This window comes from Eretmochelys imbricata, chromosome 5 (genome assembly GCF_965152235.1).
Source record: "Eretmochelys imbricata isolate rEreImb1 chromosome 5, rEreImb1.hap1, whole genome shotgun sequence".
Taxonomy (NCBI): Eukaryota; Metazoa; Chordata; order Testudines; family Cheloniidae; genus Eretmochelys; species Eretmochelys imbricata.
This window is the reverse complement of record NC_135576.1, coordinates 12,730,077-12,754,080: the sequence shown is the minus strand read 5'-3', so window position 1 is coordinate 12,754,080 and position 24,004 is coordinate 12,730,077. Positions and strand designations below refer to the sequence as shown.

Below are 24,004 nucleotides of genomic sequence, written 5' to 3'. Positions count from 1 at the left end.
GGAGAATCAGGCCCTTTGCCTGTAAAGCACCACATGCATTTACGATGAGAAAGAGATGGATGGCACCAGACCGAGACTCACATCTAAGTTCTACCCCCAATTCAGCCAAGAACTCCGTGCATCATCTTGGGCAAATCTTGAGGTTTCCGACACACTTATGAGCCTGTCACGTTGCTTAAGCATCAGTATTTTGCATTTGCTATTGGTGACACTGCTGTTCCAGACAGAGCAGCTGGGTTCTGTTCCCTTCTCTGCCACGGGCCTGCTGGGTAACCTCGGGCACATCATGCCATTGCTCTGTGCCTCAGTTTCCCATCTGTAAAATAGGGATGATACTCATGCCCTTTGTAAAGTGCTCTGACATCTCTGGATTAAAAAGGGCTCCAAAAGGGTGGCACTGTCATGAGTTCAGCTCAGCCCATGCCCCAGCGCTGGCCCCTTCCGAAAATATTGCTGCTCGTTCTTCCATTTTGCTTTGGTTTCTTAAAATGAAATGACCTGCCTGTGTGTGCTTTGCCCATCCAAACCTTGCAATGGCTCTGTGTAACGAAAACCCGTCCGCTGGTAGTGAGGGGTGGGAAACAAAGATTCACTTCCTCAAATCAGTCAGTTTGTGTTGATTCGGCCTGCCACGTATGGAAGTTCTGATGCAGGTCCATTACAAAAGGTCCTGCTGATCAAATGTGTGCTCTAGGTGAGAGTTTACTTGTTCTCAGTGGAAATGTGAAAAGGGCTCTTCCTGATGGAATGAATACATATTGAAGGGCAGACTTCAGAAGGTTTGGGCTCTGAGGAGCATCCAGATAGTTCCATCCTATCGGAACGATCCAAATGTTGGTGTGGGTCTGGGTGTAGGGATGAGAGGAGTGGCCTCGGATCACTAAATCAAGCGGTGACCAAACAGTGCATTGGCTAGCTGGCTTGCCTCCCCACCATCCGCAGGTGTCAGCTTCTGGGATCAGTCCTCCCGCCATGGTGCAGCAGGACCCAATAACCTGACTGAGCTTCCCTTTTAAGTTTTGGCCATGTGATGTGGCAGGCAGGATGATCTCACTTAAGGTGGGGTGTGTGTGGATGAGATGGGGCTGGAGGGAAAGTTGAAGACCCATTTTGAAGGAAAGGGGTCCTTTCAGAAAACGTGCAAACCCTGATGGAGCAGAATGCCGGGACCAGCTGGACCTGGTGGCTCCTGACTTGATGCAGGCTTCTGTTTATAATCTCATGTAGTGGTGTAAAATACACAATAAAAAGGCATCAGTTCATTGTTGCTGGCTGTTAATCTATTTTTCTCATAAAGAATAAAGGATGGTAGCAGTTAGAGATGGAAAAGACTCATTAGACCAAGTCTAGCCCCGTACGAAGGTAGGAAAGACTCCCCCAGAGAGGGGGAGATTAAGGCCAAAATGCCAAGAAGTGGTGAAGTTAGACCCAAGGTCAGGTCATTGCTTAGAACATCTGAAAACAGGACAAGCAAAGCCCTAGCATGGGTCCAATATGGCTCAAACCTGTATTGGCAGGGAGGTCACCTAGGTGTTGTATGTCTTCTCCTTCTCTAACTTCCATGATTAATCCCAGCTGGCTGGGACCGCGGCCGTTAGTTATTCTGTTAACATACCCTGACTTGCCTCCCCGTGTCTCTTCAGTTCTTTGAGACCCAGGAGTCTGAACGGATAAACTACTTCCGCAATGCGCTGTGGCTGCACCTGAATCAGCTCTCTCAGGAGTGCGTCCAGAGTGATGAGGTAGGCCTGAAAAAACCAAGGCCCTCCAACCCTTTTATTTGCCGAGCGGAAGGGAAGTTTCTTCACTGCTATTGTTATCTGTGCTTGCTCTATTCAAGCTAGCTCGGGTAGGGTGGTCTGCGCGCAGCTTTTGCTTTCTTGATATTCTCATAGGTAATCCAGCAGAGAGCAATAACGAACACCCCGTCAATAGTGTGGGACAGGATTTGAAACCCTGGCTCCAATGAAGTCAATGGCAAGAGCTCCCGTTGCTTTTATTGCAGCCAAGACTTTCACCCCTTGCCTCTTGTACTATTGACACTTATTTTGCTGATGCAAATTGTATCCTTTCTCCTTCAAGAAAGACGAATGAAGGAGAATGTTTCTGCACTTTATGCTTTTAAAAGAAAACACCTTTTTTTTTGTTTGTTCTTTTTATAGAGGTACGAAGAAACCCGTAGGAGTCTAGAAATGTGCAGCATCGAGAAGGATATCGAATTTTTTGTAAATTTCCGTAAAACAGGAAATGTGCCCCCAGGTAACTGCTTGATGTATGCTTTCTAAGCAGCGTGGCCATCAGCATTCCATACAGCTTCTCGGCTCTAGCAAGGGTCTGGGTTTTATTAAACAAAGCTTGGTGCAGAAAGCAAGCATGCTTGATGGTTCTGCTTCTGTGTTGGTCTCAAAATGAAGCCTGTTTCTAGAGTGGCATCCTTGCACCAGGATAGCAGGCAATTGCCACCAGACCCTGAAGAGAACTCAAACCTCATTTCTGTAGACTTTGGTTTCTAAAAATACAGTTTTTTCAGCGTGGAAGGGATGGAGCTGAAGAAGAAATAGGATCTCCTGTTGTGCAGATGTGATGCTGTACATTGCATGCCAACCACTCACAAAAACATTTTTTACAGCTGACTTGTATTTCCATGCCCCCAGCTCCTGTGGTCTATGAAAATTACTATAGCACACAAAGAAATGCAACTTCAGCAAGAAATCAGGCCCCAGCACCTGGGATAGGGAGGTAAGAATAAACAAACCCAACACAAACCAAATAATAAAAGGAATGGCCTGGCTATTGGGAACCTATAGGTTAAAAATGAGTGTTGCTTCTTTAAGTCGTTCGGAACCGTTTGGCTCTTAGGCTGTTTCAGGGTCCCATAAAAGTTGGTGGGGGTTGGGGTATGTGGTCAGCAGGGAGGCAGGGCAGGTTGGGAATTTTGCCTGGATTGAGTCCCCCTCTGTACCAGGAAACCCTCGGAGATCTTGGGCACTGGTTTGCCACCTCCTTTGCTCCCTAGCCCATCCCTGCTGCTGGAAACCTTCCTTCATTCCTTGCATGGCTCCCTTCTCCCCATTTTTGTCTGCGGAGAGCTGGATCATCTAAGAACACATGCCCACGTGGGCAGAGGAGAGAACCTAAATCAGGTGCACTGGGAGAGCAAGGGAATCTGCTGACCAAAGAGGGGAGTTGGACTACGGATGCGGGATGGGTCTTCTGTGGGGAGAGAAGGATTTGAGAGCACCCTTGTCATCACTGAAGGCTACTGTCCATGGCTGCTATGCAGTAGGAGTCCGTCACAATAATGACTACCTGATGGCTTGCGTTGGAATACTGAACTGCCTAAATGATGGCACATTTGTTTCATAATATGAAACAATCAGATCATTTAGCAACAAGGAGACAAGTGTTGTCTTATTTGTTTTTGTGCAGGAGGGGGCCGTTACCAATCCCTGCAAGTGGGCCCGGTGAGTTACACCAAGTCATTCTAGAAATCACACATTTTTAAGCATTTTTGTGTGCAATCTTCTTTTGTATTTCAATTTTGCAGGTGTTGCAGGTTCTGTCTGTAATTCCACTGCCATGTAAATATTGGTGGTCTTGCCTGATTCTCATATTCCCCTGATCATTCTAGCCATTGATATGTTGTTCTTGGCACCTGTAAGCTTCTGTTAGAAATAGAGGGTGACATCATGGCTCCATTGAAGTCAATTGGAATTTTGTCACTGATTTCAATGGGGCCAGGAGTTCACCAAGCAAGAGGTTCAAACCAAAGTCCTGGTTATGGACAGTCCTGAACTTTGAGAAAGGCAAGACCTGGACCTGAAGGCTGCAGCCTGGGGTCTTCTCTACTTGGAAAGCATTGATTTTTATTATTTGCAGTGTGGCCCAGTAGATAGCGGACTTGGACTTAGAAGACCTGGGTTCTGTTCTTGGCTCTGCCACTTACTTACTGGGTGACCTAGATCAAGCACTTTATCTCTGTCTGCTTCTATTTCCCCATCTGTAAAAATGGGGATAATGTTATCCACCTCTTTTGTAAAGTGCTCTGAGCTTTATGGATGAAAAGTGCTATGTAACAGCTACGTGTTACTATTGTGATCTCTATATTACAGGTGACCCTGATTATGCTACGATTGATGGTTACAGTTTAATACATCACTAGCATGAGCCGTAAGTATTTTCATTCTGAAAAGGAATTACTTGGGGCCTGCGTTAGTCACACCAGTGAGGTGTAGGGTCTAGTCCTCACCGGCATGTTGCGCGCTAACTGCCCTGTGGAGACCCTGCTAGTGTGCACTCCGAGGTCCCTAGTGCGTGTTAATGTAGTCTGGTTTCAAACAGTACTATGTCAGTGCTCACTAGGGAACTTTTAGTGCGTGTCAGCAAGGTCCACACGGCCCAGTTAGTGCATGTCACACTATTGCGGACTGACACGCTGCACAGAGAAAGCGCAAGAAACAGTTATATATTTAGGAGAGACCGTTAGGAAAGAGAACTATAGGCTGAAAATCTGGGAAAACTTCCCAAAGGTGAGATTGCATAGATTGTGGAATAGTCTCCCATGGGAAGAATTGGAGGTCCCATATTTGATATTTTAAAAGCACAGTGCTGTGGTGGAACAGTCCTGCATAGGTTGGGAGGGGGACTGGATGATCTAGCTGGCTACTTTTCCTCCCATCATTACATTTGATTCTGTCTACGTTTCTTTCACTGAAATATTGACTCTTACAATTCCATCCTCTTCTCCAGGGTCTCAAAGCTGCTTGCCCAGTAGTGCCACTGAGTGCAAGAAATGAGTCGTCTGATCCACCCATCAGAGACCGTGTATTCAGTTGCAATTCCAGCATCGGGCACAGTGATACAGCATGGGACTGTTTCTTCTTTTAAAAAATATTTTGAAACTCTAGGGTAATTATTTAGTATGTTCTGAGGATCCACACAAGGTCCAACAAGGTCCCTCTTCCTTCATGGCGACAAACTACATGGACTGATGTCCTATTTTCAAGGTCAGCAAGGAGGACATTGAATCTTTGAATAATATTCGCTGATCCAATGGAATCTCTCCTAACAATAAGAGACACTTGTGTTCTGGGATTGGTGAGAGTTCTTTGTGATATGCAAACCTCAACATCCGTGTGGAAGACTCTAAAGGATTTTAAAAAAAGGAATTTCTTCTCACCATGACGACTGAGAATTCACATGTGCCACTGCAATGCTGCCAATGGGAATCATGTGCAGTGCGTTGGGCATGCTGGGGCGTGCGCATAGCACACAGGTCAAAGTATGGGTTTGGTCTGTTATGCTGGATTTTCACCAGGGTGAGTAAGTTCATAGCCTAGCCCTAATTGTGGAGTGCTCATTAGACTGCTTACTCATGGCAACGCTGAGAGTTAGGACTCGAGGGGTATTTATATGGCTGTACTGTGCATTTGCTCCAGGCTACGCAAGTGATGTTGGGAGAAGTTGATCTGAAGAAGTGAGGTTTTTACCCACGAAAGCTTATGCTCAAATAAATAAATCTGTTAGTCTTTAAGGTGCCACCAGACTCCTTAATATTTTCTTATTGGCTTTTCCTGTCTCCATTTAGCAAACCTTCCTCCCCCCCCCCACCCATTTCTTGGGGGTCTAATCCTGCTCCCATTGAAGTCAATGGCAGAATTCCCATTTGTTATAGTGTTGTGCGGTCTGGCTCTTTTGTTTCTAATAAAGCACAAACTAACTTGGTTACTGTTGTTGGCCTAGAGCTGCAAAACTCATTTCCGGACCAGAACTTCCCCAGCTTTCATGTTCATCTCCATTGGCTGTTACCTGTCAGGTGCACAGACACTGATGAAGTCTGCCCATTTGTGTGTAGCTCTCAGTGCGAGGGTGTACAGGTTTTAATGTCTTGCTCTAGAGCAACAGGGATGATTCTGCATCAAATTGTGCCTGAGCTATGCGTGATTTGTACAAACCTAGGGAATGTCGCTTTGTTCCCTTGTGTGGGAAAGACCCCAATGTGATAAGTGAGATTTGAATTCTTCCGTGCTACATTTGAATGACCTGTACGAAATGCACAATTTGAGGAATACGTTGTCTTATAAAAAAAGACCCTTAAATATCCCAATATAATTTTATATTGTAGATTATTTTTAATCTCTCTCTCTCAATATAGATATAGATATATATTTTAGATTTGTGGCTTGCATACTGAACATGTAATTATATATGCTCTAAAATAGACTTCAATGTGGGGGGTGACTTTGCTCCTCCCACATGCAAAGGCCTGGACAGACTGGTTGTAGCCACAAGTACAGCGTGCAGGCAGGAGGCGTTGAAGATTAGAGCTCTGCTACGGCATCTTTTCCCTGATCTAACCTCTCTCTGCTCTGCCAGTCCCAGCCCTCCCTTTGGATCTCAGTCCTACACTCCAGCCCACTACTCTTTCAAATCTCTCCCCCCAAAGAGTTCTGTCGATGCTTCCCAGCACTCTCGATCTGAAGAATTAATTGAGCGCTGGTCCTTGTAGCATGTAAGTGCTGGCCTGTATTCCGCTTCTGCTGGGCCTTCGATGCAAACTTGCTAATGCAGCGCAACGTGGTCCCCAACCTTTCTGTTGCAATAGCATATTCGTGTTCCCAGAAGAGTGTGGCGGGCGCCGGACGACCAGCCGCCGAAATGCCACCGAGAAGCAGCGGCGCTTCTTGGCGTTGCCGCTTCTGGGCGGCATTTCGGCGGCTGGTTCCCATGGGCACCGCGTTGGGGACCACTATGCTAGTCCAGTCCTGGGTCTCCAACACCATCCTGCCAATGCACCTCAATGCTCAGCTTGAGCTTGCTGGGGTATGGACTTGTGCTTTTCCTCCCGTTCTGGAATGTGTAGCCTCTAGCACATATACTGTGTCTATTCCAGTGCAAGACACCTACGGATGTATGGAACTTCATTGACTGGATCTCCATATATAATGGCCCATTGGGCAGACTCTGTTTTTCTCTTGCCTCAGTTTGGAGGGGAGTGGAGGTGGGAAACTGATCCCACGGGTTCCTGTAAATGCAAGGGAAGCCCTGACTTTAATGTGGTTGAAAATGCTGATGTAACACTTGTTGAATTTAAACAGTGGTTCTCACTCTTTTTTCCATCCTAGGCCCCCTTCCCATCTAGCTGAAATCCTGACCCATTTAGAAACATGGGAAAGATGGGGTGATTGTGATCCCTGTGATCCCAACACTTGTTTGTGACAGTCCCTATCCCTGTTCTAGTAGTTGCAACTCCCAAGATGAGAACCCCTTATTTAAAAGATGCCAGAAGCTGATCAAGCCTGGATTTCATTTGTAAATCCAGACCACAGAGCATTAAAAGAGCAAACAGGTAAAGTGCAGATGAGAAAATCCTTCATTGTTTTGTGGACACCAGAACAGTTGATACCACCTGGTGATACCACCTGGCCCTTATATGGTGCTTTTTCATCATTTGTTCTCAAAGCGCTTAACAACGGAGATAAATAAATTGGTTAGTCTCTAAGGTGCCACAAGTACTCCTTTTCTTTTTGCGAATACAGACTAACACGGCTGTTACTCTGAAAGGAGATCAGTATAATTATTCCCATTTGACAGGTGGGGAAACAGGCATAGCAACTTGATCTGTCACCAAGCAAGTCAGTGGTAGAGACAGGACTAGAATCTAGGTCTCCTGAGTCCCAGTCCTGCATTCTCTCCACGAGGCCACACAGCCTCAGTGTGTGTGAGAATTAGCATTGGTACAGAGCCTTTTTGAGTAGTGACCAAATGTTACTTCCATCTGAGAGCTGTAGAAAGAGAATTGACCATAGATCTACAGCTAGGGCCTTTCATTAGAGATTACTGGGATGGCAGTATAGTAAGGTCAGGACCATAGTATAAGAACTAGTACTCATGAGCATATTGGACAAGAAGCTCCTTTTCTCTGTTGGGATTTCCAGGCTGACTCAGGGCAGTAGATGGTCTTATTTTGTTTCTTGCCTACAAAAACTGCTACTCAACAACTTTCAAAGTGGTGCACTGCGGTTTAGGCACATGACTCGCAATAATTGTAATGGAAGTCATGCAGCTAACCCCACATGCCTCACTTGAAAAATGGAGGGGTTAAAATGCAGCCCCATATCAGTTGTCCAAGAGTGACGATCCTATCTCAGTCCTGAGAGTAGTGACTGCGATTATTTCCTTATTTAGTTGACTGAAATAAATACACCAGGACCCCAATTTATAAGTGCTTTTCGAAAGGATCTTTTTAGTTCAGAGTGTAGTTAATCACAGGGCAATGCCATGAACATTTGAAATGTGGATTGCTTCACTGTATTTGCCCTCTGATTTAAAGAAGCCAGTCCTGAAAATGAAAGCAAAAAGTACGAGTATTCTGCCGAGCCACTCTTAAAGAGAAAGAAAGCAAGCTGCCACCAAAAATCAAGGTTCTTCTCCGAGTTGTGTCCTAGAGAGTGTCTAAAAGCACTTCAAAATCAATAGGTCAGTACTCCCTAGATAAAAGAGGAAGGTTTGAAACCACAAGCAACACAATATTGAGTTGTTTTTCAGGACGTGAATTAGGATGGTGGTAGGCGTGTGGAAATACTTTCATTTCTAGCCTGACATTTTCAGTTTCTAAAGGAATTTGAAAAGGCAGATTGTTTCAAACTGTAAAATGTTAATGATAAAAATGACAAGTGTGGTCAGTGGCTATTGTAAAAGCTTTTTATTATTGTGATTAGAGCAATAGTATGTAAGAGTTGAGGTAAATTTGGAATATACCTGAATTTATTAAGAGTTTAGCACAACTGAGCTAAAGTGAAACTTCACAAGCAAGTGGTACAAGGGAGCTTTCAATCTGGAGCCGCAGAACTCCATCAACCAACAGCCCCCCATCCCTGTAGCTGCAGAGTTACAAGTGATACATCACCAGAAAAAACAATGAGGAGTCCTTGTGGGACCTTAGAGAATAACAAATTTATTTGGGCATAAGCTTTCGTGGGCTAAAACCCACTTCATCAGATGCATGGAGTAGAAAATACAGTAGGGAGGTATAAATACACAGCATATGAAAAGATGGGAGTCACCAGAAAAAACTCTCATTGAATGTTTGTTTCCAAAGCATGAGATTTGCTAGCTGCTTTTGGAAACAGTAACTTTTCTACACATTAAACATCCTGTGAATATCCTGCTGTATTTCTCTGTGCACTTGCAGCGCAGAGATTGCTGCATTCTATGTTAAAGCTGTTAACTGAATCAAAAGAGAATTTGAGCTAATTTGGAAATTAAGCACAAAACTCTTTCTTATCTGCACTGGAAATTGCGATTGCATCTTTGTTACTCATTGTGTGAACTGTTATTGACACTACTAGACTTGCCAATGTTGTAGCCAATACAACAGAGCCCTGAGGGCAGGTAAGTGATCTGTAGTGTGACTTAGATGGAGGGAACATTAGTTAGTGGCAATAAGAATTTTAAGATAGCTAAACTGTTGTGGTACAGAAGAGGACATCAGTTAATGTGTCACAAAGATATCACTCACCACTGCAGTAAAGGCGAGGAAAAAAAGCTTGAAGTAAGTTAGTGGAAGTTATTTTTGCTTATGTTCGCCTATCTGTAATGGGCTTCCTAACCAGGATTTTAACCTTGTGTCATAGACCTTCCTGCACATTTTAGCAACCATGCATGCACAGTTTAATCTGTGTCTGAACACCATGTGGTAGGTCAGTGTGGCTAGATCCAACGCTGTTGGAATGCTGGGGTTGTGAGAGAGGGGAAATGTGCCGTCCAGTGACAACACAACGACATACTGTCTCGTTGCTTGTAAAACACAGCAGAACTGTTTGTTTGCAGAGAGCCTTACAAAATACTTGTCCAGAACTGATTTTTGTTAATAGAAAATGAATGAGTTTTGACTGGTAAATTATCTGTGTGATGAGTTTTTTGTCTGTGCTGAGTAAGATGTGCAGTGCTATAAATGAAAACAAATGGGCTGCTTCGTCATGGACTGTGCATTTTATTGGATTGTTTTTGTAAACTTGTAATGATTTGTTTGTCATGTAAATTAAGAGCTAGCAGTTCCCTGCTATCATTTTTCGGAATAGTTAATAAAATGGTCATGATACAGGTCTGTGTGAAGTTGTTCATCTCTGATCAAGGTGATCAAAGCTCCTTTGGTCTAGAGGAACCCCCTGTCAGCTTGGCCGTGTGTGCTGTTGCAGGGCAGGGTGTATTTGGAGTTGCCTGGGTTAATGTTAGGGGTAATATGCCTGGCACTGCTTCTGGCATGTGTTGACAGTGGCGTGACCAGGCTATTGGTGTTGGCGGTGTGTGAGGTGGCTGGCGGGTATCCAGGAGAAGCGCTGGGGTGGCTGAGGGGCTGACGGGGATGACATGGACAGGTGCGGTGGTGGGTAGAAGTGATGGGGTGGATGTCACGTTGGGGAACTCCAGAGCAGGGGCTGGGAATGGGATATCACGGGGGTGGCCGTAGCAGCGGGGATGGGACGGGCAGGGGTAGGCAGGGTGGGTATCAGTGGTGGGGGGTGGCTGAGATGGGTGGGGATGGCAGAGGTGTGGCTGGGCCCTAAAGAGGGTGGGGATGGCGGGGCAGGGGTGGGTAACATGCTGGGCAGCTGGCCCTGGCGGGTGTGGGGAGGGCAATGGCACTGGGTGCCCAAGGGGCCAGAGGTGGGCCCTGGCAGGGGGGCTAGCCGCGCCGGCTGAGCTAGCTCTCAGCGGCCTGGCTTTGCGCCCTGCCGCTGCCTTGTGCAGCACTAGGGGGCGCCGCGGCCGAGCCGCGTTCCGTCCTGGAGAACGAAAATGTCCCTCCTCGCGTTCCATAGCCACCGCGGCGCTGATGGGCTGGGCCCGGGGTGGAGAGGCCGGTCATGTGATTTCGCCCTTGCCCGGGGCTTCCGGTGTGAGCTGCGGGAGCGAGGCGGCCGCCGGGGATGGCGGAGGCCGCGAGACCCCCGCGCAGGGAGCGCCCCAAGCCCGGCCGGGGCAAGGCCAAGGTACGGGGCGGGGCGCGGCGCGCGGGGACCCTCGGCCACCCCCGCTCCCCGGGCCGCGCCCGGCTCCGCACGGGACGGGACGGGAGGGAGGCGCCTGGTCCCGGTCGTGAGGGGGGCTGGAGCTCGCTCCCGGAGCTGGTCCCCCAGGGGCCGGGCCTGGCGGGAGAGGGGAGCACAGCGCGGGCGTGTCCCCGCGGGAGCTGACTCGGCCCCCCGGAGCTCCAGAGCCGCCCTGTGCTCCGCCTCCGCTCCCCCCGCCCCGCCCCGCCCCGCCGGCTGCCGCCTGGGCTGCGCGTTGCGGGGCAGGGGCTGCCACTGGCGGGGTCTGCCTGGGGCCTGGCGGGCCTCTGGGCGCTGCCTTCGCTGGTACTGTTTTATTCTAGTTAAACATGGCTCGACCCTCGTCCCTGTGACTGGGTCTAGCTGCTGATCCTCTCCGGTGCGATCCCCCCGGTGCGTGTCCTGGTTCCCATGGCAAGTGACGGGATTCACTCAGTCATTACAAATAACACCCCTCGCCCGCGGGCACCACTTGTCACCTGGCTTTGCCGTAGCATCTTGAGTCTCCTGCAGAGTTCGAGCCTCTTTCCTCCCCGATTTAAATAGCAGCCTGCTTTAGTCACCGAAGGAACTGTCCCGTCATTCCTGCTGAAAGCAATTGGAACTTCTTATATTAATGATTGGGTTGCTGGTATTTCGATCAAATTATAACGAGGCTTCGATTAATCGGGGATTGAATTAAAGGAAATTTATTTTTGCTTAGCAAACTGATACATAGACAGGAATTACGTCAGTCAGCTCTGGGGTGGAGCATTGTAACTACTTAATTGTGTATAGCAACACATTAAAACTAGGGCTGTTGATGAATCGCAGTTAACTCGTGATTAATTCAAAAAAATTAATCGAGATTAATGGCAGTTTTAATCGCACTATTAAACAATAGAATACCAATTTAAGTTATTAAATATTTTGGATGTTTTACTACATTTTCAAATATATTTCAATTACAACACAGAATACAAAGTGTACATTGTTCACTTTATATTATTTTTATTACAAATATTTGCACTGTAAAAATGATAAAGAAATAGTATTTTTCAGTTCGTCTCATGCAAGTACTGTAGTGCAATCTCTTTATCGTGAAAGTGCAGTTTACAAATGTAGATTTTTTTTGTTACATAACTGCACTCAAAAACAAAACAATGTAAAATTTTAGAGCCTACAAGTTCACTCAGTCCTACTACTTGTTCTACCAATCACTAAGACAAACAAGTTCGTTTACATTTACGGGAGATAATGCTGCCTGCTTCTTATTTACAATGTCACTAAAAAGTGAGAACAGGTGTTTACATGGGACTTTTGTAGCTGACATTGCAAGATATTTATGTTCCAGATACGTTAAACGTTCGTACGCCCCTTCATGCTTCAGCCACAATTCCAGAGGACATGCTTCCATGCTGATAACACTCATTAAAAGAATAATGTGTTAATTAAATTTGTGACTGAACTCCTTTGGGGAGAATTGTATGTCTCCGGTTCTGTTTTACCCACATTCTGCCATATATTTCATGTTATAATAGTCTTGGATGATGATGTACACTTTGTATTCTGTGTTGTAATTGAAATCATTATATTTGAAATTGTAGAAAACATCCAAAATATTTAAATAAATGGTATTCTATTATTGTTTAACAGTGTGATTAATCACATGATTAATTGTGATTAATTTTTTTAATTGCTTGACATCCTGTGCTGTTTTAATTAGGGCTAAGAGTCCTAATATCTCTTGTGGTTAAAACTGTAGCCATGTGTAATGTTGGCTTTGAAATATCCAAAATATGAGGCCATATGGGGTAAGGGACCGCGTATTACTCCTGCAAGAGCCAGTATTTGTTCATATTTTAAACATACAACTACCTACATATCTTAGCCTGTTGTAGATGAGATTTGGGCTTCTAGTTGTCTGTTTTGTTTTAGCATCTTGAAATGCAATCTCTCAAGGCTTTCATTTGCTTGCTGCTAATCCTCACCCATCTGACATTAAGATCTAAACTGTTATATCTTGTGTTGGATTTGAATCCCAAGGATTGCTCACTCTTCTCATTTTGCAGTTGTCCCTCTCCATTGATGTAATAAACTGTTGTGCGTGGATAACAGTCTGTGAAATCATGTGAGTCAGAACTGGTCTGAGTAGAGAACCATCAACCCATGTTATATAAACCAAATATCAGTCTCAAGTGTCAACCACTGCTAAGAGCTGTTAACCTACTTCAGAGAAAACATTACCCAAATATGGGTTGGAGAAAGGACTCCAAACCAGAGTTGAGAATAATAACTGTTCCACCATCTTTGTCTAAATTCAGCCTCATTGCACACACAAAACTGAATTCCAGGCCACTGTTTGTGAAGGATTAATTTCTCTCATGGTTGTTGAAAGCCAGTGAAAAGCAACTGGCCTGTTAGTGGTGGGAGTTATCAGTGCCTCTTTCAGAGAAGGTGAACCTCCTGAAGAATGTGATAGTCCATATAGTTCCTAAGAAATAAACACTTCATGTAGACAGTCTCTTAAACTACTGCTCTGTCTTCAACCTCCTCTTTCTTTTAACACCATTACAAGGTAGTGACAATCAAACTCCAGCAACTCTTGGCATTTGTTATCCTGAAACTTTGCACAGTCATTTTTCAGATGAGAACATGGCCCCAGTTGTTCTCTAGTGACATGAGTGGGTAGCTTCTCTATGGCTATGGATGTCGGTTTAGAGTACTTGCTGTCTCAAGCCTTTTACAAAGTTGATCCATAGTGCTGCTCAGGGTGGATTTGATTTAAATCATGATTTAAATAACTAGTCAGGAAGATTCAATTTAATCATGGATTTCTACACAAAAGTGTATTCTTGTTGGTTGTTATAACCTTAATACATATTTTTCACAACTCTGAGATAGTTGAGACCAAACTGGGTCTCTTTTAGGGCTTCTGCCATTATAGGTTTTCCCTTCTAGTGAGATAATGGTATGGTAGATCTCAAATCAATGAAGGCTACACTCAGAAAGACCTCAAGACTTCTGGAATATGCTGCTGAAACAGTTTCACTTTTGTTTCTACTGCCTGTCCCTCCCTTCTCACATTTATCTCCAGATTTCTTCTTGTCCAGATCTATTCCGTCCCCAACAATGAAACTTTGCACTTCTAGAGAGAGGTAAAGGATTGACTCTGTGAACACACATTTGCAGAGGGACAATAGTTTTGAGGTCTGTTATTTCACCTCTATCCATTTATTTATTTATTTATTTATTTATTTAAAAACATTTTTGCTGTTAACAAGCATGTTATCTTTGGAGACAGAAATCCACAGTTTGGGGACTGCAAAACTAAGCATCTCTGATGGTATCTTCTAGACTTAGCACTGAGTCCCATTGGGTAGATAGAAAGATTAACCTAAGTAATTTATACAGAAGCCCCTGGAACCCCATAAGGTTGGGTCACCTATCCATGAACTACTGGAACTCATTTACAAAACTTTTCTTAAACATTACATGAATATATAGTCTCATAATATAGAATTAGAATTTATAATCCCGATTCCTTGATGAGATATCTTTGAGCTATAATGTATCTTAATTAAAACTAGATCAGTTTTTTTTTATAAAATGCTTTTTGAGAAAAAAACCTATTTAAATTAAAAAATCCGTTTTTTTTAAATTTTTTTTTTAAATCATTGATTTTTATCTACCCTGGTGCTGCTCACCTGTACCCAAGACCTAACTGGAGTGAGCAGAGAAATGTTATAGTGGTTCCTGTTTATCCTTTCAAATAGGATTTATAGGAGTTACGATGAACAGCTACTACTGATCACTCAAGAACCCTCACATGTGGTGATCTGCAGATAATTTTGGAGAGGTTGAAAGACCCTGGGCTGCTTTGCCAGCAACTTGCTGATGATTCACAGTTTTGTCTCCTATTTGCTGGATACTTTTCAAGCCATTACAGATGTATCAGTACCTCTGTGATGCATAAAGTGGGGGGCGGGAGGGGGACTAGCTCCCTTTGATGGACACCCAGCCAGCCAGTTAGCTGTAAAATCCCTCTTGGTCTGTTCTCTGCTTGCTTTGTAATACAAGCCTGGAGTGGCAAGTATTAATTTTTAAAATCCTTGCGGGCCCCCACTTCTGCGCTCGGAGTGACAGAGTGGGGATTCAGCCTTGACAACCTCTAAAAGGTTAGCACATGGATGAAAAGCAGCTGTGGTTCTGTCTGAACCCAGTCAAGACAGAAGTAATGTTGGCTGAATGGGGAAATCCTTTGAACGACACACAGCCCTCCCCCTTCATCAAATGCATCTCCTGTCAATTCGTCAAGGAGGTATTGAGTCTTGGGGTGTTTCTGAACTCACTACTAATTTTGGACACCCCACCTAGGAAGCAACAATGATTGGAAATATTTTTTCACCTCTAGTTTGCCAGAAAATTACAAGCTGCTTTTCTTGATGAGACTATAGCTAGTGATCTCTGCTGATCATCCTGACTAAACTCTTGTAATTCAGTACGTCTGAGGTTAAAGGTGCGGGCAACATGGGAACTCCAGTTTGCCAGAACACATCAACCTTCATCCTTAGCAGAAAAACTGGCTCTGTTTACATTCAGTGTAATTTCAGGGTACAAGTTGGGGCCCAACCACATCAGTACCTGCTTTTCCATTCATAACCCACTGAACCATATGTGATCCTCTGGGACAGTGCATCTGACAACATTATGTTCTTGGGAGCAGGAGATGAGGCATCCATCCTTTGCTGAACTTGCTCAGTTGTGTAACCAAGAACTAGAGGGCAGAAAACTGAATCTGAGGTTTTCAGAGAAAGCTTCAAGACTCACCTTTTTGCAAAAGATACAATAAACAAAGATTAGTACTTACATCACTAACAAGAAACAAAACACAATAAGGTGGCAAAGCTACTGAAGCTGCGAGAGGTGAAGAGCCGTTTACCACTGGCATCTGTGTAACTCTTAATTACTGCGTATGACTCAGAACGCAGCTGAAAATTTTATTAAAATACAGGTTGAGAAAAGAGTGTACATCTGCGTATAGTGATTAGATTATTCACAAAGTTTGTTTTTAAAGTCATAAGATACATATAGTGCATAATCAGCAATAACCCATATTTAGGTGAATGAATTTAAGAATACAGTTTAGATCTTCAGCATCTAAGTATTCAGGTACATTACTCATGAAAAAAGTTACACAGAGCTGGTGGAGGAAAGGAAAATGTATCAATGAGTGAAGATTGTCCCTCAGTCATTGAGAATTTAGGATTGGTTGTCCATTTAGAAAAAACAGTCCATTAGGGAAGTAACAGACTGTTCCATACAGTCTTATGCCCAAATAAATTTGTTAGTCTATAAGATGCTACAAGTACTTCTCATTGTTTCTGTATGAAACAGTTACACACTTACGGGTCATAAGACATCTACATTACTTCTAGGACATCCATCAGTGTAGTAAGTCGGGAAAGTAACTCAAATACTTTCCAGTCTGTTATTGAGTGTCCAGGGAGGTTGAAGTGTTCTACTGGTTTTTGACACTTCCTGGACACTCAATAACAGACTTAAAAGTGACAGGTTTCACAGTAACAGCCGTGTTAGTCTGTATTCGCAAAAAGAAAAGGAGTACTTGTGGCACCTTAGAGACTAACCAATTTATTTGAGCATAAGCTTTCGTGAGCTATAGCTCACTTCATTGGATGCATACTGTGGAAAGTGTAGAAGATCTTTTTATATACACACAAAGCATGAAAAAATACCTCCTCCCATCCCACTCTCCTGCTGGTAATAGCTTATCTAAAGTGATCACTCTCCTTACAATGTATATGATAATCAAGGTGGGCCATTTCCAGCACAAATCCAGGGTTTAACAAGAATGTCTGGGGGGGAGGGGGGGAAAGAGAAAACAAGGGGAAATAGGTTACCTTGCATAATGACTTAGCCACTCCCAGTCTCTATTCAAGCCTAAGTTAATTGTATCCAATTTGCAAATGAATTCCAATTCAACAGTTTCTCGCTGGAGTCTGGATTTGAAGTTTTTTTATTGTAATATAGCAACTTTCATGTCTGTAATCGCGTCACCAGAGAGATTGAAGTGTTCTCCGACTGGTTTATGAATGTTATAATTCTTGACATCTGATTTGTGTCCATTTATTCTTTTACGTAGAGACTGTCCAGTTTGCCCAATGTACATGGCAGAGGGGCATTGCTGGCACATGATGGCATATATCATATTGGTGGATGTGCAGGTGAACGAGCCTCTGATAGTGTGGCTGATGTTATTAGGCCCTGTGGTGGTGTCCCGGAATAGATATGTGGGCACAGTTGGCAACGGGCTTTGTTGCAAGGATAGGTTCCTGGGTTAGTGGTTCTGTTGTGTGGTATGTGGTTGCTGGTGAGTATTTGCTTCAGGTTGGGGGGCTGTCTGTAGGCAAGAACTGGCTTGTCTCCCAAGATCTGTGAGAGTGTTGGGTCATCCTTCAGGATAGGTTGTAGATCCTTAATAATGTGTTGGAGGGGTTTTAGTTGGGGGCTGACGGCTAGTGGCGTTCTGTTATTTTCTTTGTTAGGCCTGTCCTGTAGTAGGTGACTTCTGGGAACTCTTCTGGCTCTATCAGTCTGTTTCTTCAGTTCAGCAGGTGGGTATTGTAGTTGTAAGAATGCTTGATAGAGATCTTGTAGGTGTTTGTCTCTGTCTGAGGTGTTGGAGTGGCAATTCTTCAACAAAAAAACTTCAAAAACAGACTCAAACGAGAAACTGCAGAACTGGAATTAATTTGCAGACTGGACACTGTCAAATTAGGCCTGAATAAAGACTGGGAGTGGATGGGTCAATACAAAGACTAATTTCCCCCTAGCGTTACTCACACCTTCTTGTCAACTGTTTGAAATGAGCCACCCTGATTGCCACTACAAAAGTGATTTTTCCTCCTGTTGATAATAGCCCATTTTAATTGAACTGTCTCGTTAGAACTGACCCCCCCACTTGGTAAAGCAACTCCCATCTTTTCATGTTCTGTGTATATATATCTTCCTACTGTATTTTCCATTCCATGCAGCTGATGAAGTGGGTTTTAGCCCATGAAAGCTTATGCCCAAATAAATTTGTTCGTCTCTAAGGTGCCACAAGTACTTCTCGTTGTTTTTGCTGATACAGACTAACACGGCTACCACTCTGAAACCTATTCCATACAGAATTAGAATTCACGTATTTTAATATTGACTATTTAGTCTTCAAATATACAAAACCCAACCCATACATAACTTGCTGTTGGAATTAGTTCTGTTTGACATAAAGTAAATAATCCAATTTTTTTTTATGTAAGTTACCTGATAGGCACAACCAGATGTATTTCAGATGCCAGGTTCAGTCCTGTCACTATAAGTCTTCTTTCATGTAGGAAAAGTGTCTTTTTTGGGAACATGTTCAGTGGAATTCAGCTTGCAGGGAAGGAAATCCCCCGTGGAGTGGAAGGACTTCCTGTCGTTCCCTCACAACTCGAAAGTGAACTCATCTTGGCCCCTAAACCGTCTGTCACATTTAACTGCACCCTGTCCCATCACTCAGGCAACATGGAGCCATTTTTAGATTCCTCTGCCCCCTTCCATACCCAGGCTCTGGCCAAATCTTATTGGATTTTCCTTTACAGTGTCTAAAACCTATGCTTTGCTTTCTGAGCACTGAGATTTTTTACCGTACTTTTGTCGTGTCCGACCTCAATTACTGCATACTCTTAGTCTTTGGCATCTCTGCATTTCAATTTGTTTCTCTCCAAATCATTTTGTGCTGTGAAAATCATCTTCCTGTCCTGCCACTCTGATTACATCACTCTCTCCTTTAAATCCTTTCTCTGGTTTCTTCTTGTCATCTGCATTAAGTTCAGGCTGTCTCTTCTCTTTCTTACATCTCTGCTCTTCTCCCTTCCTACACATATTTCTTGTTTGTTCCCCTCAAACCTTTTATGTGGTTGCTCCCTTTGTATCCTCCTTCAGCTCTTCCCTTTGAGCGTTCTTCCATGCTGCCCGTTATGCTTGGGGCAGTGTCCCCTTCTGCACCAAGCAAACACCTAATTTTGAAGAGGGAATTAAAAATATTGCATGTAGTAAGTACATTAACAGTTGCCCATCTAATACTGAATATAAACCTATAAATCCAGCTATTAAATAAAAATAGCCCGCAATTATCCAAAAAGAAGAAGACTAACCAACTCACTCTGCTTTATGTGGAAGTAACTATACCCTCTTGCCTTGTGTTATGGCTGTCTCCACTGCTGTAATCTGTTGTTGTTCGTTGCAGTAGTGCCTAGAGGCCTGTCTGCACTGTGCTAGGAGGCATTGAACAAACACAATGAAAAGATGGTTCCTGCTTGATAAGTTTACACTCCAAGTATAAAAAGAGAAACAACAGGTGTTATGTTCTTCTTTGAATTCAGAGCCTGATCTTGCAGTTCTTACTCAGATGAAGTTTCTATTGAGTTTGTAGAATTTTTACCCTGAAAAGGAAGAAATGTCAGACTTCATGTAGTCTGCTGGGGACTTCAGTATCAATTTTATGCGGAAGGTGCTCAGATATGATGGTGGTGGGCAGCAGTATAAAATGCTAATGTAAGAGAGAGGTTGATTTTACCTGAATAAAACCTGCAAGGTGGTCTCTTTGGATTTTAAGCATCAAGGAGCATGGGGAATGTACAGGAAAATAAGACAATAAAGTCCAGACTAATGATCCTATAGAAAGAAGTGAACAGGAGAGTATAAAGTAGAGTATCCCTCTTTAAATGGAAAATGAGGCAAACACCCGTATGCGACTGTGGTCACCAGGCACAAATGACAGAGCACATCATATCTGAATGTCCCCTTCGTTCTTTTGCCGGGGGCCTGAAGGACATTCACCAGCTAACTGTTGGGGCAATGTGCTGGCTGTCAAGCTAAGATATACATTTGTAGTTGTTGCTACCTACCCAAGCCATACGAAAGAAGAACAGGAGAATGGGAGATGTGGGATCCAAAAGCAAGCCAAATATATTGCCATTGTATAAAGAAGCTGCAAGCATATGTTTGGATTAAAAGGTGTTCAGTGGGAGGGTGAAAACAAATATGCTAAGTTAGCTGGGGCCTTGATATCTATTGTTGTCTTTTAGCTGCTTTATAAGGCAGAACCGCTCTGCTAGGAAATGTGAGAAATTGTCAGTAAATGTTCAGAACTTTACTTTTGTTACTTAGCCTTTTTCCAGTGTTGAGTAGGGACTGAGAGCTCTTCGTTAGTTCCCTCTCTCTGACTTTTGTCACATGATGATTTTCGCAATCTGTTGCATAATATAGAGAAATTAGAGCAGTATAAGCTAACTTTCCCTGTATTTTCTCAGTTCTGCTCTCATTTAGTCTTTTGAACTCTGAATTTTAGCTGTTTGCACAGGAGTGCTTGTATCATATACTGGTTGTATTGTCATATCATGTGATGATTCCACATGTTTGTGCTTTTGGTGAGAAAGTCATAAAAATATACTTCAGACTAGGCCAGCTGTTTGTCTCCTCACAAGCATAAGCATCCCTGTTCAGTAATAGCTAATGTTAATTGAATAGGGAATAATCAATTTAAAATTCACACCGCTCATTTTATTCAGCTTTTCTACTTCTCCAAGTGACATAATTCCTAGTGAAACTGCTAATTTCTCGGTTATGGATTGCATCGCAGGGTCAGTCTTTAATTAATTGGACATTGCAAGAGCAATATCAGCTGAAAATTTAGGTTTTGTGAAAATAAGCTCTTACAGAACTGAAGACCATTAGGCATGTTTCCGTGAAATTAAAAACACCTTCCAACGTATTTATATTATGGTACAGCCTAGAGGTTTTTCAGTCAAAGATCAGGGCCCCATTGTTTTACTCATTTGTACAGCACATAGCGCAAAGACAGTCTGTGCCTCTGAATGCTGACAGTTTTTCATTAACAACATGGTGGGCATCATTCCAGCACATGAAAGCAGGGAAATGAAATTGATAGGGCACGGGCTGCTATCTTTTGGGACTAAGGGGTGGGGAAGCTGAAGACTGAGAGTGTGTCAGGCATGGTGGGGACTGAAAGTTACAGCTTGCACAGTTTCTCTCATGCTGTGTATTAACTCACCTACTTGCTTCCCAAACAAGACATTGAGTAAGAAATAGAGGAGTTCAAAAAAGAGGAAATGAATAGAGGAACACAATCTGCTTAACCAGGGATCATGTGCAGTGTTTGGTACCTTTGGCATGGTCTATAGACATCTGATGACTTTAAAATGTGCTCTGTTTAGCAGAATCCCTTATCATTCGTGGATTAAATGAAACAAGGGGCCTAGTGACTGCAGCTGGCTCTCCAAGTATTCCACATCAGCATGCAAGTTGAAATATGCATTTTTTTCTTACCTTCATAACTACGGAAAATAGGCTGGTGATGTAAGCTTTAGGTACATTGTAATGCAAGACAAATGCTGACTTTCTTTTGTTATTCATTTATGAATGTCAAATTCCTGATACGCTGTCTATTCTTTTGTTTCTAGGAAAAAAAGAAAAAATGCACTGAAGAGCCCCAGAAGCAGGACTTGGACGAGGTCTTCCTCCCCAACAAAGCTAGAGATCAAGAGGTGTCTTCTCGAGCTAGCAAGGTGCAGGTGGAACATCCTGAAGTGTTTACAGAGATTCGGCTCAGTGATGAAGTAGAAGATGGAAAAAATGTGAATGATATGTGTGATATCTCCTTGACTTCTTTAACCATAGCAGATGAAGGATCCCGATCAGCTACCCTAGAACCTCTAAAACACGGAGAAGAATTCAAAGCTAGTCTCTTGCATGAGAAATGCAGGGAGTGGTCTGAGGAAGATGGTAGAAATAAATTGGACAAACCCCAGAGCATTATGGAAGCACTTGCTAATCAATCAGAAAACTCTGGCATAGGAGAAAGTACCTTTAAATGCAGTGCTGCTTGCACTCAGTCACTAATGGGAATTGTACGGGACAGAGGAACTGAGAAAATACAAGAGGCTACAAATCCTGTTCTTTCTTTAGAGGCACAACCTGTTCTGTCACAGCTCTCTAATGAAGCCAAAGAGTGTGCTCAACCTTCCGGGTTGAAAACTTTGTATCCCGATTTATCTGCTGAATTGTCCCAAGCGAGACTGACCACACTCGCAGTAAAACCGCTATTACATAACGAGAGGCTATATCCAGAGATTCCGTCTGAACCAGAACTAGTGCCATTTACCAAAGAGCAGCTGAAAATCTTTGAGCCGTGTTCGTGGCTGGAGAATGTTGATTCCTACCTGGAGGAGTTTGATAACATTGCTCATCAGGATAGACATGAGTTTCACGAATTGCTCCTGAACTATTGGCGCTGTAGGAAGCAGCTCTTGCTGGCTGAGGCTGAGCTACAGGCCATGACATCAGATTGCCAAAGTGCCAAGGGCAGGTTATGGATTTTTAAGGAGGAACAGCAGTCTGTCAAGGTGGTGTAACTGAAGTTGCTTTTGATCCTGGCTTGGCTATGATCCTAGTCATGTGCTCTGCTGAATGTGGATGTTTGCTGTATTTAAGCTGGCTTGTACAGAGAGATTTATTTGCCTTGGATGTTGTCTTTTTTTTTTTTTTTTTTTTAATTTTTCTGTTCAAAGGAAAATAAACCTGTCACTGCTTAAGTCAAGTTCATTACATAGAAATACTTATTCCACTGAATCCTTGATTTTAAACTTGTAACTAATATAGTGGAGTGCAGTCTCCCTTACAATGAGCTCTGATATACTAAAATTCCTGTATGCAGTGAATTGGAGTGAGAGTTCCAATGCATTGCAATATGAAAACTGGAATTCAGCTTAGAATCACCTTCTGCTGTTAGCGAAATACTTCATTATGGTGCCTATTCTGTCCAGCCTCCTTCCTGGGTGTGGATGACTCCATGTCCAATAGTCTTGGTACAGTGGTTCTGGAAGGATTTGAAGATGCAGCGCAGCAGCCTGGTTATTTGGAGCAAGGGGACTGAGGGGCTAGATTCGCTTCCACTGGGTGTTGCTTCCTTTATGCAGCACAGAGATTCCTGTTTGTGGCTACTACTGCAGCCCTGAAGTATCTTTGGGCTTGTCTATGCTGCACCGCAGTGAGGACTACCGGGGCGTGAATTGCAGAGTGCACCAAAGTGTTATGCTCAGCTACCCCATTCAAAAGAAGGTACCGACTTCATATTAACATAGTCCTGTTTGCAAGAGGACTGTGTTACTGAGAACTAGGTACCATCTAGTTTGCACCAGCAGCTTCAATGTGGGGCAGTTACAGCACAATACTTCAGTGCGCTCTGCAGTTCGCACCCCTGTAGTCCACACTGCAGTGCACTGTAGACATAGCCTTTGTAGCTCTGCAGTTGCCTAATGGGGAAGGATTGTTCTGCCCATGTCTCGGGAGAACCCCATCACACAGCTTGATGTTTCAGCTGTATGCTGATTTGCAGGAGTTGGTCTTATAGGGCCCTGTCTTCAACAAGGAAAATGGGAGATACTCAGGAGTGGTAGAAGTTGTAGTCAGTGTAGATGTTCTTACCCCTGTCCGGTCCTTCCCAGAGCAAGTTTAGATAGCAAGAATGTGTAAGCCGTATGTATTCGAGAACTTCCTCTTTTGCTCCCATGAGTTGAGCTACAAGCCTGGTGAATTCCCTGTCCAATTTTTCCTACACTAGATGAGACTTGAGGGCCCCAATGTACGGATATTACTCTTTTTTTAGATGAATGTGGTCTAAATGAACATTATAGAGTTTAATTACGATTGAATTTTATCAGTCTCTTAAATTTAGTATTTATCCATTTTTATGTGCAAAACACCACATCTACACTCTATCCACAGACTTTTACATTAATATACTGATTTCCTAGTGTAAAATCCTGCATGTGCTGTGAACAAGTTTCAAACCAAAGTTTATAAGTGTGTGCTTTGAAACTTAGTTGTATGGCTGTAGGAAGCAA

At 43.6% G+C, this 24,004-nt stretch overlaps 2 protein-coding genes across 3 annotated transcripts in view; both read left to right on the top strand.

Annotated features, from left to right (window-relative positions):
* PSTPIP2 (proline-serine-threonine phosphatase interacting protein 2) overlaps positions 1-10,104 on the top strand; it is a 51,658-nt gene extending 41,554 nt beyond the window's left edge. The window contains exons 10-15 of the mRNA XM_077816638.1: positions 1,644-1,742; positions 2,163-2,259; positions 2,655-2,739; positions 3,430-3,464; positions 4,113-4,170; positions 4,750-10,104. Coding sequence (XP_077672764.1) covers positions 1,644-1,742; positions 2,163-2,259; positions 2,655-2,739; positions 3,430-3,464; positions 4,113-4,162 — 366 coding nt within the window. The 3' untranslated portion in view covers positions 4,163-4,170; positions 4,750-10,104. The remainder of the gene's footprint in view (positions 1-1,643; positions 1,743-2,162; positions 2,260-2,654; positions 2,740-3,429; positions 3,465-4,112; positions 4,171-4,749) is intronic.
* Positions 10,105-10,869: 765 nt separating this feature from the next.
* The window catches only part of EPG5 (ectopic P-granules 5 autophagy tethering factor), an 86,258-nt gene continuing 73,123 nt past the window's right edge, over positions 10,870-24,004 (top strand). The window contains exons 1-2 of one of the 2 annotated variants that reach the window (XM_077816635.1): positions 10,870-10,994; positions 21,563-22,504. In XM_077816635.1, the coding sequence (XP_077672761.1) occupies positions 10,932-10,994; positions 21,563-22,504 (1,005 nt within the window). In that variant the 5' untranslated portion in view covers positions 10,870-10,931. Of the gene's footprint in view, positions 10,995-21,356; positions 21,470-21,562; positions 22,505-24,004 lie in introns of those variants that run through there. The other variant, XM_077816636.1, reaches the window with a different exon arrangement.